General features: G+C 37.5%; 2 protein-coding genes across 10 annotated transcripts; one reads left to right on the top strand and one right to left on the bottom strand.

The window, feature by feature from the left end:
• Positions 1 to 487: 487 nt before the first annotated feature.
• Positions 488 to 3,719, bottom strand: LOC121179739. Its single transcript, XM_041034745.1, has 6 exons — positions 3,410 to 3,719; positions 2,560 to 2,696; positions 2,099 to 2,339; positions 1,622 to 1,764; positions 1,300 to 1,519; positions 488 to 901 (listed from the first exon to the last, which is right to left on the bottom strand). Exons 1-6 carry the CDS (start codon positions 3,702 to 3,704, stop codon positions 768 to 770), a joined length of 1,170 nt encoding a protein of 389 aa, XP_040890679.1. The 5' UTR covers positions 3,705 to 3,719; the 3' UTR covers positions 488 to 767.
• Positions 3,720 to 3,816: 97 nt separating this feature from the next.
• Positions 3,817 to 8,083, top strand: LOC121179738 (clumping factor B-like). 9 transcript variants are annotated; one of them, XM_041034741.1, is made up of 7 exons: positions 3,817 to 3,920; positions 4,320 to 4,365; positions 4,515 to 4,580; positions 4,678 to 4,749; positions 4,951 to 5,028; positions 5,143 to 5,188; positions 5,424 to 8,083. In XM_041034741.1, the coding sequence occupies exons 5-7, from the start codon at positions 5,009 to 5,011 to the stop codon at positions 7,842 to 7,844; spliced, it is 2,487 nt and encodes an 828-aa protein (XP_040890675.1). In that variant the 5' UTR covers positions 3,817 to 3,920; positions 4,320 to 4,365; positions 4,515 to 4,580; positions 4,678 to 4,749; positions 4,951 to 5,008; the 3' UTR covers positions 7,845 to 8,083. The 9 variants fall into 9 exon arrangements, with proteins under 9 accessions (XP_040890675.1, XP_040890676.1, XP_040890669.1 ...); XM_041034742.1 differs by having other exon boundaries at positions 5,146 to 5,188; XM_041034735.1 differs by having other exon boundaries at positions 3,823 to 3,920; positions 4,512 to 4,580; positions 4,675 to 4,749; positions 5,143 to 5,202.
• The last annotated feature ends 3,694 nt before the right edge of the window (positions 8,084 to 11,777 follow it).

Here is an 11,777-nt window from a genome sequence, read left to right on the forward strand (position 1 = left end):
TGTAATTAAACAGAGACCTGTTTTAGGCCTCTCATTTGATATGCCCTTACGCAACAAAAATATATTTCTCAATATATTACATGACGATATATTTTATATGTAATTATATATTGTGAAATGCACGTACGAATATATCATGTGATATATTAAATAATAATATATTATATATGAGTTAGTGATATATTGCAGTATATGAAAATAATGCAATTATTGCCGTTTTCATATACTGAATAAATATATGTTGTTATACTATTTAAGATATTGTTATATATTGAAATTTGCCCCAATTTATATGAGATCATATATTGGAAGAGGTGTTGTAAATACATGTAAATATATATGTAATATATGAGATAATATACCTTAATGTACAAGATAATATAATCAGGTTTATATGGGAATATGTTTAAAATATGTTGAACAATATATTGGTGTATATATATACATAATATATTAAATATTATATAATTAGATAGTGTATGCACTGTATGTGAAACGCTTTAATATAACCATACATTTATACATGTACTCAGCAAATGGCAAACGGTTTGCCATATCATAATTAGTTCCAAGCCATAAAATCTTTTTATTTCATCCAATGGATGGAAACAACAACTACAATGAACAAATATACTTTAAAAATAAGTAAAACATTAACAAGAAGGCAACTGTCCTTCAAAAGTCTTGAGCACAACAAAAACAATTCCACAGTGGAAAAAATAGGACAACAGTCCTTTAGTGCAGTGTGGATCCCACATGCTAATTTATCAAGACCCACTCTGATTAGCCAGTCCTTCAGATGACTTTTTCTTCTCCTGGTGTCTTAACTCACAGATCCTTTTATTTATGGCCATCCGTATGTCTGGAATCTTCACCCCTGGGTGTTGCTGAACAACTGCATCTGTAAAAGATATTAAAATAAAAATGGCATCCACAATGTTGGCCTCTGATTGTTGCAAAAGATAAGATGAGATACTGGTAATATTTTTCTTGTATACCTTGTTCTTGTTCCACGGTGGGTTATATATGACTAGTTTATATAACTAGACAAGTCTGAAATCAGAGTTGACTACTATTAAAGCTACTAGAGGGGATCTGTTTTAATAGTGAGAAAATGTTTTATGTATTCCAACTAGACAGAGGAAAATGATTTGTATCTAAAAGAATAGCAAAGCTGTCAAAGCTTTTTATTCATCCATCTGTTTCGCTATTAGTACATTTCAGTCCTAAAGTGTTTGTTACCGTTTACAAAAACTTTAAAAATGTATGATTCCATTAAAAATAAATTCTTAGTCTTACTGAGTAAAGCTTGAAGCTTCTTGGGGTCCAGAGGTTGACGTCTCTCTGCAGATGGATCGACCTTGTTGACCCCTCCCGTTAGGTTGGACTTCAGTAGCACATCAATGCTGAACAGGCCCAGTAGGAGGGTGCGGGCCATTCCTTTCGCTGTGGATTGCGCTTTTGCAGTTTCCCAACAATGGGCAGACACTCTGGTGGAGTCATCCTTCCCTAGTTGCACCTAATTCATTGAAGAAGGAAAGACATAAAAGAATAAATACAAAGAAAATCACCAGTAACTGAATGTTTCATGTTTTTAACTGATAACAAAAAATGTATTTACTGATGCTGGTTTGGGAGATGTAGGTTGAGCAGGTGACGGTAAAGCAACACTGGCCTCATGTTCGCTTTCACCTTCGTAGCTTGAGCTCTCTGTGATCTTATACGAAATGAGGGTCTTCACAGCTGCCAAGAGTGATGGAATTTCTGGAAAATATGGCCCACCAAATTTACTACTAAGGAACCCCAAAGATGTTATGAATACCTAACAGGAAAAAAAAATTACACATCTGTTCATTTTTTTGGTGTCTCAAAGTGTGTGAGGGGTTAGGAAGGCATTACAGGTTTACTGCCACCCCCATGTTTGCCTTAGGGGGGTAGCAAACACCAATCCAGTGTTTATACTACATAAACCCTACACTATATGTGTAGATTTCCTCTAAAATATAGACACAGATATATTTAAGAATAACATCAAAAACAAGGAGCCAGTGGTTTATACAATGTAAAATCCCTATTTTAATCAAAAACAGATAGTTGCCTTTAACTGCCATGTTCCGCAGCCTGACGTTCTCCTTATTTAAAGCCTTGAGTTGGGTCTCGAGATCTTTACAGGCTGCAGAAGATCCTACACTCTGCTGGTACCGCAGTCTTTTGTTCTCCTCCCTGAGGGCCCTGACCTCCTCCTCAAGTGCTTCTGCAGTATTCAATTGGCTGAGGTTAGGCTCTTCTTCAAGAACTTCTAATTCAGAATGTCTTGCAGCTATGAGTTTGTAGTTTTTCTGTTGGGTGAAAATCAAATGCATTTAGTATGAAACCAAAATTGATTAAAATTAATCATTAAGTTTAATAAGTTAATGAGTCTGAGTAGCCAGAGAGAACAGAAAACTCTACACAGAAAGGCCCCAGCCAGTTTGAACCCTTTCTATTTGTATTAGTGTGCACACAGCCCAACTACAAAACTGAAAAATTTAAATAGCGGTCATGAAAGAACCCCATTACCTTTTTTGAAACTTTTCCTACAGTTTCCTCCTGTGGGTCAAAGAAGAGTTTGTTGGGCACCCTCTTTCTCTTCTTGCTTTGAGGAAGGTCCTCTTGCAAGAGTCTCTGCTCAGCAATCTTGAGTGTAGATTCCTTTTCTATTAATATAAATATAGAGTTACAAGACAGAATGTAATGCCTAGAAACAGAACTATCTAGCTTTACATTACAACACTTTACTGTACAATTCTGTGCTGTTTAGTTTTGTGTTGTATTCCCTCTGCTTTTATATTATATATTTAGTATATATAAACACAGACTACATGATCATATTTTTGTCATTAATATGCGTTTAGTTTAGCATGATGTATAGACACGAAATTGATTTTCAGTTATGACAGTTCCAAACCTTAGCTGATATTCTTCAATTAAACAATTTTAAAATACATGTTAAATTTATGTTTCACTAATAATTAAAAATACATATGAAGCAAAACTTTATGTAACTGTGGCTGATAATTGCAAGTCCCCCTTCATTTAAACTTCACTTCAGCTAGCTAGATAACTAACATATAACAGCTAATGGCTAGTTCGCTAACGACCGTTAGCCACGTCAGCCCTGCTTCATTTGAATTTTTAGCTAGCCAACCTAACGGTCGCTAAAATATTAGCGGCTAATGGCTAAATAGCTAACGCCCGTTAGCTACATCAATCTAGCTTCATTTGAACTTTTAGCTAACGTTAGCTAGCTCGTCACTGTCCTGAAGCTAAAAGCCTACATAGAAAGTGACTTGGCCAATGATGAAAAATCTCAACAATTGCTTAATGTTGTAAGACTAACAAAGTAAAAAAATATAAGCACTGTACTTGCCCGCCAACTGCAAAATCTGTGCTGGTTCGACTCTCCAACCATTAGTGGGCCTCTTTCCACCAATGCTGCGGCACTCAATAAGGTATTCCGTTTTGGCGTTTTCCGGGTCGAAGTCCACAATCCAACTGACAGGAACAATGCTGAGAGCATTTTTATCCTCCCCCCTTAACCAGCTCACAAGCGCAAATTTCATCTTTTTAACGTACTCCTCCAACAACTGACAAGGTTCTACCGTAGCTTCACAGTTTACCCTAATATCTCTGGGCGTGGCCAGAACCTTGCCGTTCGCGGCCATTCGCCCATAAAAGTTTGCCGTTCAACGTGACCATGGTAGCAACAAGCTCGACCAATCAGAGACGTACACCTAACAGGATGTCAGCTGCCAATCAAATAGAAGAAAAAGAAGAATTTTTTTGAGAAGAGGAGGCATGGACGGAAGGAGGAGAAAATACACGGCTCCTGGTTCAGAATTCAATATTCCATCAAGAACAAGGAGATACTGGAAAAGGAGGTTTGTCAGTTACACCCACCTAGTGAAGTAACGTTATTAAACATTTATTCTGTATTTAGACATTGTTTATTTTAGTGTTGTAGTTAGCTAAAAGTAGCTAGTATGCAGAATGTTGGCTCGCAAACTTTATTTAAACGACCATGGCCGTTTTTGCAATGACCAATAAGGCAATCTGTAACGGAGCGCACACACATAAGTAAATAAATTAATAAATAAATAAGAGAGAGAGGGGGACATAATCAGTATTGCCGCTCATTTCCAGGTCAAGTTGTGCAGGCGGGAAGGGGCTTCATAACGTTTATATGGAGTGATAGTGACACATACATGTTGCCCATGCATGGACAGCCTCCGATAATAGACATTCAGTAAATTGAGACATATTTTTCATTTTTATGGTAGGAAACTGACTGAGGCCATCAACATGCATCAGTCAAACCAGGAAACGGTAGGTCATTAAATGAAATGCAGTTCTTCTTAATTAATATTTGTTAAGAAAGTTGAGCAAATAAGTAGTCTAATGCATATCAAACATACAACATACATAGCTATATACCATACACATGCTTTAAACTGTTCTCTATTCTTGAACAGCAGAACCTGGATCAGGATTCTGACCCTGACAGTGGCTCAGAAGACGCACATGATGGGGCTGAGATTCATGTAAGTAATCTGCTAATAACTACTACTTATCTACAGGTCTCTGTCTTTGACTATGTCTGTCAGCATTTCCTCTAAGACTTATGTTCTTCCACAGCAGAACCAGAATCAAAATTCCTCTGACAACGACTCTGACAGTGGCTCAGAAGACGCAAATGATAATGAGATTACTGTAAGTACAATGTACTGTTATTATATAAAACTACCTTGTAATAATCCACCTGCAAAGGGTGGCAGAAGACCCTCTATGTATTCTGATGTAAGTGTGTCCTTGAATGGTCCATTAATGATGTTTATAGCCAAGTTCTACTGGTCTCTATATTCACTATTTCACTGAAAACATTTCCTCAAAGACTTCTTTATTCTCGTACAGCTAAACCTAGATCAGGATTCCTCTGAGTACAACTCTGACAGTGGCTCAGAAAACACACATGATGGTGGGGAGATTCATGTAAGTAATCTGCTAATAACTACTACTAATACTACTGTTACTATTAATCTACAGGTTTCTGTCTTTGACTATGTCTGTCAGCATTTCTTCTAAGACTTCTCTATTTTTACACAGCAGAATGAGGATTCCTCTGACAACAGATCTGAAGATGCACATGAAGGTGATGACATTACAGTAAGTAATTTTAAAAGGGCCATTATCTCGCATAGGATTTTTATGACCTTAAGACTTTAACTGTTTTGCTTTCTTAGCTTTTTTTTTTAGACTAACCTAAGCCTTACTTTTATCATGTATACAACAATGCCACATATTAATATTTGTATAATTTTATGCAAATTTCCTAGTGCTTATGTTTGTCAGCTGTTCCATAGACTTACTGTATTTTCCCATTACAGAGCCTGCACACCAACCCTGAATCTGATGAACTGCCACCAAATTTGAGCCAAACAACAGAGTCATCAGTCTTCAGTTATGAGGACAGTGTCGATTTTGGTGTGTTTGAACCACTGTGGCTGTCTTTTACTGACTCTGAATCCATTGCCAGTGGAGAAGAAGACAGCACTGACAAGTCAGTAACTGAAGAATCACATTTAGGAGCACCCATTAATGAAAGGTTTCCTCCAGTAAACGATGAGCCACTTTACACAGGCTCACAACTATCCAAAGCTCAGAGTTTTTTACTTATACTTTCATATGCTTTGAGACACTCACTTACTGGTGTGGCCCTGTCTGATCTTTTAGATTTGATTAATATCCATTGTCCAGAAAATGTTCTAACTTCAAAGTATCTGTTCTTAAAAGAGCTTAACCCAATACAAGGTCACCTAGAATGTCACATATACTGTCCCAATTGTGAGTATTACATTGGTGACCAAGTCACTGAAGGGAGCTGTTCTGTATGTAACTCTGCATGGGATAGAAACAGCTCACTGAAGAATGGAAATTTCTTCCTGTACTTACCCATCCATACACAACTGGAACATCTTCTTCAAAGAGAAGATATAGCATGTTGTCTTAAGTCAGGAAATGGTACATGTAATCCAGAAACTTATGATGACATATGTTGTGGTAAAATGTATCATAGTCTGAACAAAGCTGGTGGCCCACTAGATAGTCCTCATGCATTCTCCTTAACATTAAATTGTGATGGAGTTCCAGTATTCAAATCATCCCAGTATGGAATCTGGCCATTACAAGGGATGGTAAATGAACTTCCTTATCTTGTCCGCAAAGAGAATGTTTTACTATTTGGCCTATGGTTTGGTACTAAAAAGCCGAATGTTAACACATTTTTAAAACCATTCACTCAAGAGTGTCAGTCACTGTCAACTGTTGGCTTCAAGTTACACAGAAACAACTCTGTGAATCATTGTAGAGTGATAGCAGCTGTTATAATGTGTGATTCAGTTGCCAGGCCCATTCTGCAAAACATGACCCAATTTAATGGTCATTACGGGTGCAGCCTTTGCTTACATCCTGGTGAACAAGTTCCAAAGGGAAATGGAACTGTTAGGGTTTATCCATACAAACATGTTCCAAAAAGGGATCATGCTTCAACCCTAACTGATGCAAGAGAAGCTGTGCGTACCGGACAATCCGTGAAAGGCATTAAAGGGCCTACATGTCTTGTCAACATCCCACACTTTGACATTATATCTGGAATGCCTCCTGACCATATGCATAATGTACATCTTGGAGTTGTTAGGCAAATGGCAAGCATGTGGCTGGATAGTGAACACCATGAGGAGCCATATTATATTGGTAATCGTATTCCTGAGCTCGACCACCAACTCTTGAGAATTAAACCACCTTGCAATATCACCCGAGTGCCCCGCTCTTTTCAGCAAAGGAAGTTCTGGAAAGCTAGTGAATGGCAGAACTGGTTACTTTTTTATAGCATCTTTGTGCTAAAGGGAATACTACCACATGCATTTTACCAGCACTGGTTAATCCTTGTCACCTTCATGTTCTTGCTTTGTAAAGACACTGTCACATCAGAGGGGTTAAAAAGATGTGAAAAACTAGTTGTTGAGTTTGTCAAACAGTTTGAAACACTGTATGGAAAGGAAAATGTGTCATTTAACGTACATTTATGTCTTCATTTGCCAGACTCTGTGAGAAATTGGGGACCTTTGTGGGCACATTCAGGATATATTTTTGAGTCTTTTAATGGGGAAATACTGAAGATGTTTCATGGCACCCAATGTGTTCCATTACAAATAATGAAACAATTCACATACAGACAAGTGTTGCCTCTTCTGAAAAAAAATGCACTGACAAATGCTGTGCCTAGATGTATACAGCTGTACAACAACTTGACTGGTGAAAAAAAGCTGAAGCTTTTTGAAAGAGTAGCAGATCAAGTTGTTACACTTGGTTTACACTATGTACGAAAACTTACTAAAGAAGAAGTACTGGCTATGAGAGAGAAACTTTCAGTCACCACGGATACAGTAGTGAAAATATTCAGTAGAACTTTAGTCAAAGGAGAACTGTATTACTCGGAGCAGTTCACTAGAGTAATGAAAAGGAATAGCTTCACTGTTTTGTTGGATAATGGACACATAATCACTGTGTATTATTACATTGTGGTAGAAAGACTGGATAACAGAAAATGTTTTGCTGTTGGAAAACAGTATGACAAATCACACAGTTTTGTGTTTTTAGACAATGTAGTTAGCTTGAAAAGAGTGTTACAGGGCAGGAAACAGGTTTTTGATGTGATGAAATTCAATAGGAAATGTATGTTAGTTGATCTGCCACAGTATGCCAACCTTTATGCATGTGTACCTCCACGTTTCAGTGTGGAGGACTGAAATGTTACGAATAAAAAGTGGACTCAAGAAAACATTTTGTATTTTTTGCTGCTGTTAGTGATTTGATTTATAATAGTCATCTACATTTTACAATATATCAATACATAGCCGTAGGTGGTCCATCCAGATGGCTAAATGTGTAATGTAAAAAATAATGGATATCATGCAAAATGTGATTTGGAGTTTGGAGTTCCAAAACTCTAAAAAATAATCCAAACTGTTATTAAAATGTTTCAATAAACATAATGCAGTTTTGTTTGCATAGCAATGTATTTTAAAATATATGAATCAATATATAGCAAATGTCATCCATCTATATATTTCTAAATATATGATTAAGTTTCTCATATACTGAAATATATTTCCTAATATATTGCAATATAAATTCTAGTATATTGCAATATACTTTTGTTTCGTAAGGGTGGCTCAGCATTAGCTTTTTTCTTTTTCAGTGAGGGGTATCAGCATGCATTTGGCCTTGATCTAAATGATGCAAAAATGCTCTTTAAGTTCAACAGCTATCAAGGAAGAACTATAAATTATATCCACAGCAAAGAAGTTTCCAGGTAATGTTTGTATACTAGAACATGGTACAACTCTGCTTTGAATGTCTCCAGCAGGACAAAATGTATTCCTAATCATTTTCTGATTAGTACTTTATCTGTTGTTCCGTCTGACAAACATAATTTTATATGAATACACCAACAAACTACTCCTCTTGCCAATGACCGGTGCAACAGTGGTGAGAAAAGGAACATGCAGTAAAGACCAGAACTTCTACAAAAATAATGATGTGGCACTTTATGGATCCCAGCTGAGAAATTTTCTTCATGCTCTCTCCTTCCAGGTGGTTCAGAGTAGAGGGTCAGATACAGTTCAGTGCCACTACAGCTGGTAAATACTAGGTGGGTTCTTCATTTCTTTTGTTACACTGTACGTCTCCCAAAAGCATAGTTTGCAATGTGAAAATATTCGGGCTTGCCGTCTCTAAACAGTATGCTAAACTGTAAGTTATTAGCATTTTTATTGGTTGAGCATTTGCTTAGAGGTACTGGTTATAGCAAATAGGCTGTAATACTGTGACTGCACAATTTTCATGTTTCATAAAACAAGCCTGATTCATTTATGCTGGGACAAACTGGCCCTTTGGATTAGTGGGAGTTTTCCTGTTGGCCTGGTTGACCTTTGAGCCAGCAAAGCTGCCACAACGCAGCTATACTGCGGGCTTTTAGCTATGCTAACCACTTTGCTTGAGGGATTGTAGTTTCAGTTGATGAGCCACATTTTTTGGTGAGCCATGAATTTTTGTTCAGATATTCACATTGCCAGAGGATGCATACTAATGACTTTGGTGATCCACTTTGTTTTATGACTAAATCTGCAAAAGTAATAAAGTTCCCATCAGCTTGTTCAGTGCTAATCAGCAAACGTTACCATGCTAACATGCGCAACTACAGTGGTGAAGCTTTGGTGGTGAAACATTATGTCAGTTTAACATCAACATGCTAAAAGCACTTTAGCATGCTGCCATTAGCATTTAGCACATCGCACTCCCTCTTAATTAATTATTATATAATTATATTATTAATAATTCAGTTCTTGCACCAACTCAGCTACATTCACAGGATGTGGGAAATATATTTGAAAGTGATGCACTCATGATTAGATCAGCACTAGCATCAGTCATAATAACACCCCTGAAATGTTTCATCCCACCAGGGTTGCAGAGTTGGAGATCATAAAACCACAGGCTGTTGCACTACCCTGAGTTGTAAAGTTGTTGTGGCATGCATCTCCACAGCTCTGGTCCTCCTTTTTGGCGATTTTACAATGCAAAGAGATCGTTTACAATTAATATGGACATGCTACTTTACACATCCTTGCTGATGGATTGCTGTCACTATTCCTCTGTCACTGAAGCTCAAAAAAACAGGTTCCAGTGCCTACCTCCACAACAAAAAGGCATCTCCAAACACATTCATTGATTATGTCAAGACTTAAGCACTCAGATGCACAACCTGTCGTAATTATGACACACAAAGTTGCACGTTTACGAGGAGCCCATGAAGGTACGACCTGCTTTTCATATGCTGAGCTCACAATGACCTACAGCTTCAACTCAGGAGACAGAGGTAAAGAGTCTTTACATAGAAAATAAAAAAAGGGATACAAACATCCAAGCAGACACAGCAAACATAGTACAAAGGGTCGAGATGAGGCAACATCCAAAAAACACAGGCAAGATAAAAATAAAAAAAAACATGATCATGATCAAAACAGGCAGGCAAACAACAGAGCTCTAGAAAGCACGTGGCACGAAAACAATCTGGGAAAGAACAAGTGGAAACTGTACATACTAGGGAGCTAATGAGGGAATGGGGAGGGGAAGGGTCCGGATTGACAGCAGAATTAGAACATGTGTGCACAAACAACAGGACAGACTCAGTGAAAGGATGAAAGAGTAGGCTGAAACTCAAAACTGTGACAACCTGTTTGATATAACAGTTACAAGATATGAGATAAATATGAGTTCAGCCTATATTCTCTTTGTGCTCACAATTACAGATTTATTTTAAACTTTCTAAGCTGGATGGTGGATAGCTACATTACTAAAAATAGTGATTTTTCTTTTCTTTTTTTTTTTTAACTTGATCTGAGACTCCATCTATGTATTATAAGTGTTAGATGTGCAGACATAGTAACTCTCCTGAAATTCTGTTATTATTTGGACATAATTTAGAGGTCACCAATTAGGCCACAGCCTAAAGGAGTTAAGTCCAGGCCTACTCTTAAATTCACAGTGAGGGTGCATGTTGGCTCTAAAATACAGGTATCACTGTTAAAATGTTGCTACATATAGTTGCTAGAGGCCAGGAACACAGGGGAAATGCCCAAATGCAGACAGTCAAGCAAGCAGATTAATGAAGATATTTTAATAACTTACAGGCTGACAGGTAGAGAAACGAGTCCAGGCAGGCAGGAACAAAATCCAGGAAAATCCAAAAGTCCACGTAGGAAAAAAAGCTCAGGAACATAAACTCAGCAGAATCTAAGGAACTCTTCCACAAACAAAACAATAAACGAGGCAAATCCACAGAAACGGGGGGTACTAACACAGATGAACTAAACAGGAGCAATGGGAACACAGAGACTTAAATACACAAGGGAGGCAAAGATCATTGGGGAACAGGTGAAACACATCTGGGCGGGGCAATCACAAAGGCGGGAAACCACAAAGGCAGGAAGTAACACCACAACTGAAATACAAGGGGTACAACTTCAAAATAAAACAGGAAACACTAAACAGAAAAGCAAAGAAACCAAACATTAAGAGTGAGTATAGAGTAACAAAAATGGATTAAATTATTTTCCCCGTTGTAAATTTGCTTACATGAAGAGAAAATTTGGGGGCTTGGTAGAACATAGTGGGACTGCTTGTACAGCAAACCCACCGGTTAAAAGAAAATAGACTTGAAGCTCAAAATGCCTCTGGAGACAGTCACCTGTGTGAGCTGATTTCTGTGAAACCAATTTCATTATTCCCTCTCAATGCTGTATTTGATGCTTACTCTCTTGAAAGGCATTTTTCCTTTGCACTGCAGATAAAATACTAATATGCCTTCTAAACACCACTATTGTCACAGGTGTCTGCATGTAGATTCATTACATGTACAATGATAATAATGGCAAGTAGCTGAGTAATGTTGTTTAGATCTAGCTAAAGATATACAACCTTGAAATATGACTCGTATGTATTTTGTACTTTGTATCATCAAATAACTTTTACTGTCCCAGCAGGTAACAGTTACTGAACCTCTACTTAAGACAGTTTGACCTAGCATTTTAGATTTCATGCAGTACTTAGCTGTGACCAGGGGTGTTAATCTTTGCCTAAAATTCATCCTGGTCCGTTCAGTCTGAATAATGAGGCTT

This window comes from Toxotes jaculatrix, chromosome 3 (assembly GCF_017976425.1).
Source record: "Toxotes jaculatrix isolate fToxJac2 chromosome 3, fToxJac2.pri, whole genome shotgun sequence".
Lineage (NCBI taxonomy): Eukaryota > Metazoa > Chordata > Actinopteri > Toxotidae > Toxotes > Toxotes jaculatrix.

Coding starts and splice junctions, on each gene's coding strand:
- LOC121179739 (XM_041034745.1), bottom strand. CDS start 3,704: ATGGCCGCGAACGGCAAGGTTCTGGCCACGCCCAGAGATATTAGGGTA. Junction 1,765..2,098: donor GCGGAACATGGCAGTTAAAG/GCAACTATCTGT, acceptor CATATTTTCCAG/AAATTCCATCACTCTTGGCA. Junction 1,520..1,621: donor CATCTCCCAAACCAGCATCA/GTAAATACATTT, acceptor TCAATGAATTAG/GTGCAACTAGGGAAGGATGA.
- LOC121179738 (XM_041034735.1), top strand. CDS start 3,838: ATGGACGGAAGGAGGAGAAAATACACGGCTCCTGGTTCAGAATTCAAT. Junction 4,750..4,950: donor CAAATGATAATGAGATTACT/GTAAGTACAATG, acceptor ATTCTCGTACAG/CTAAACCTAGATCAGGATTC. Junction 5,029..5,142: donor ATGATGGTGGGGAGATTCAT/GTAAGTAATCTG, acceptor ATTTTTACACAG/CAGAATGAGGATTCCTCTGA.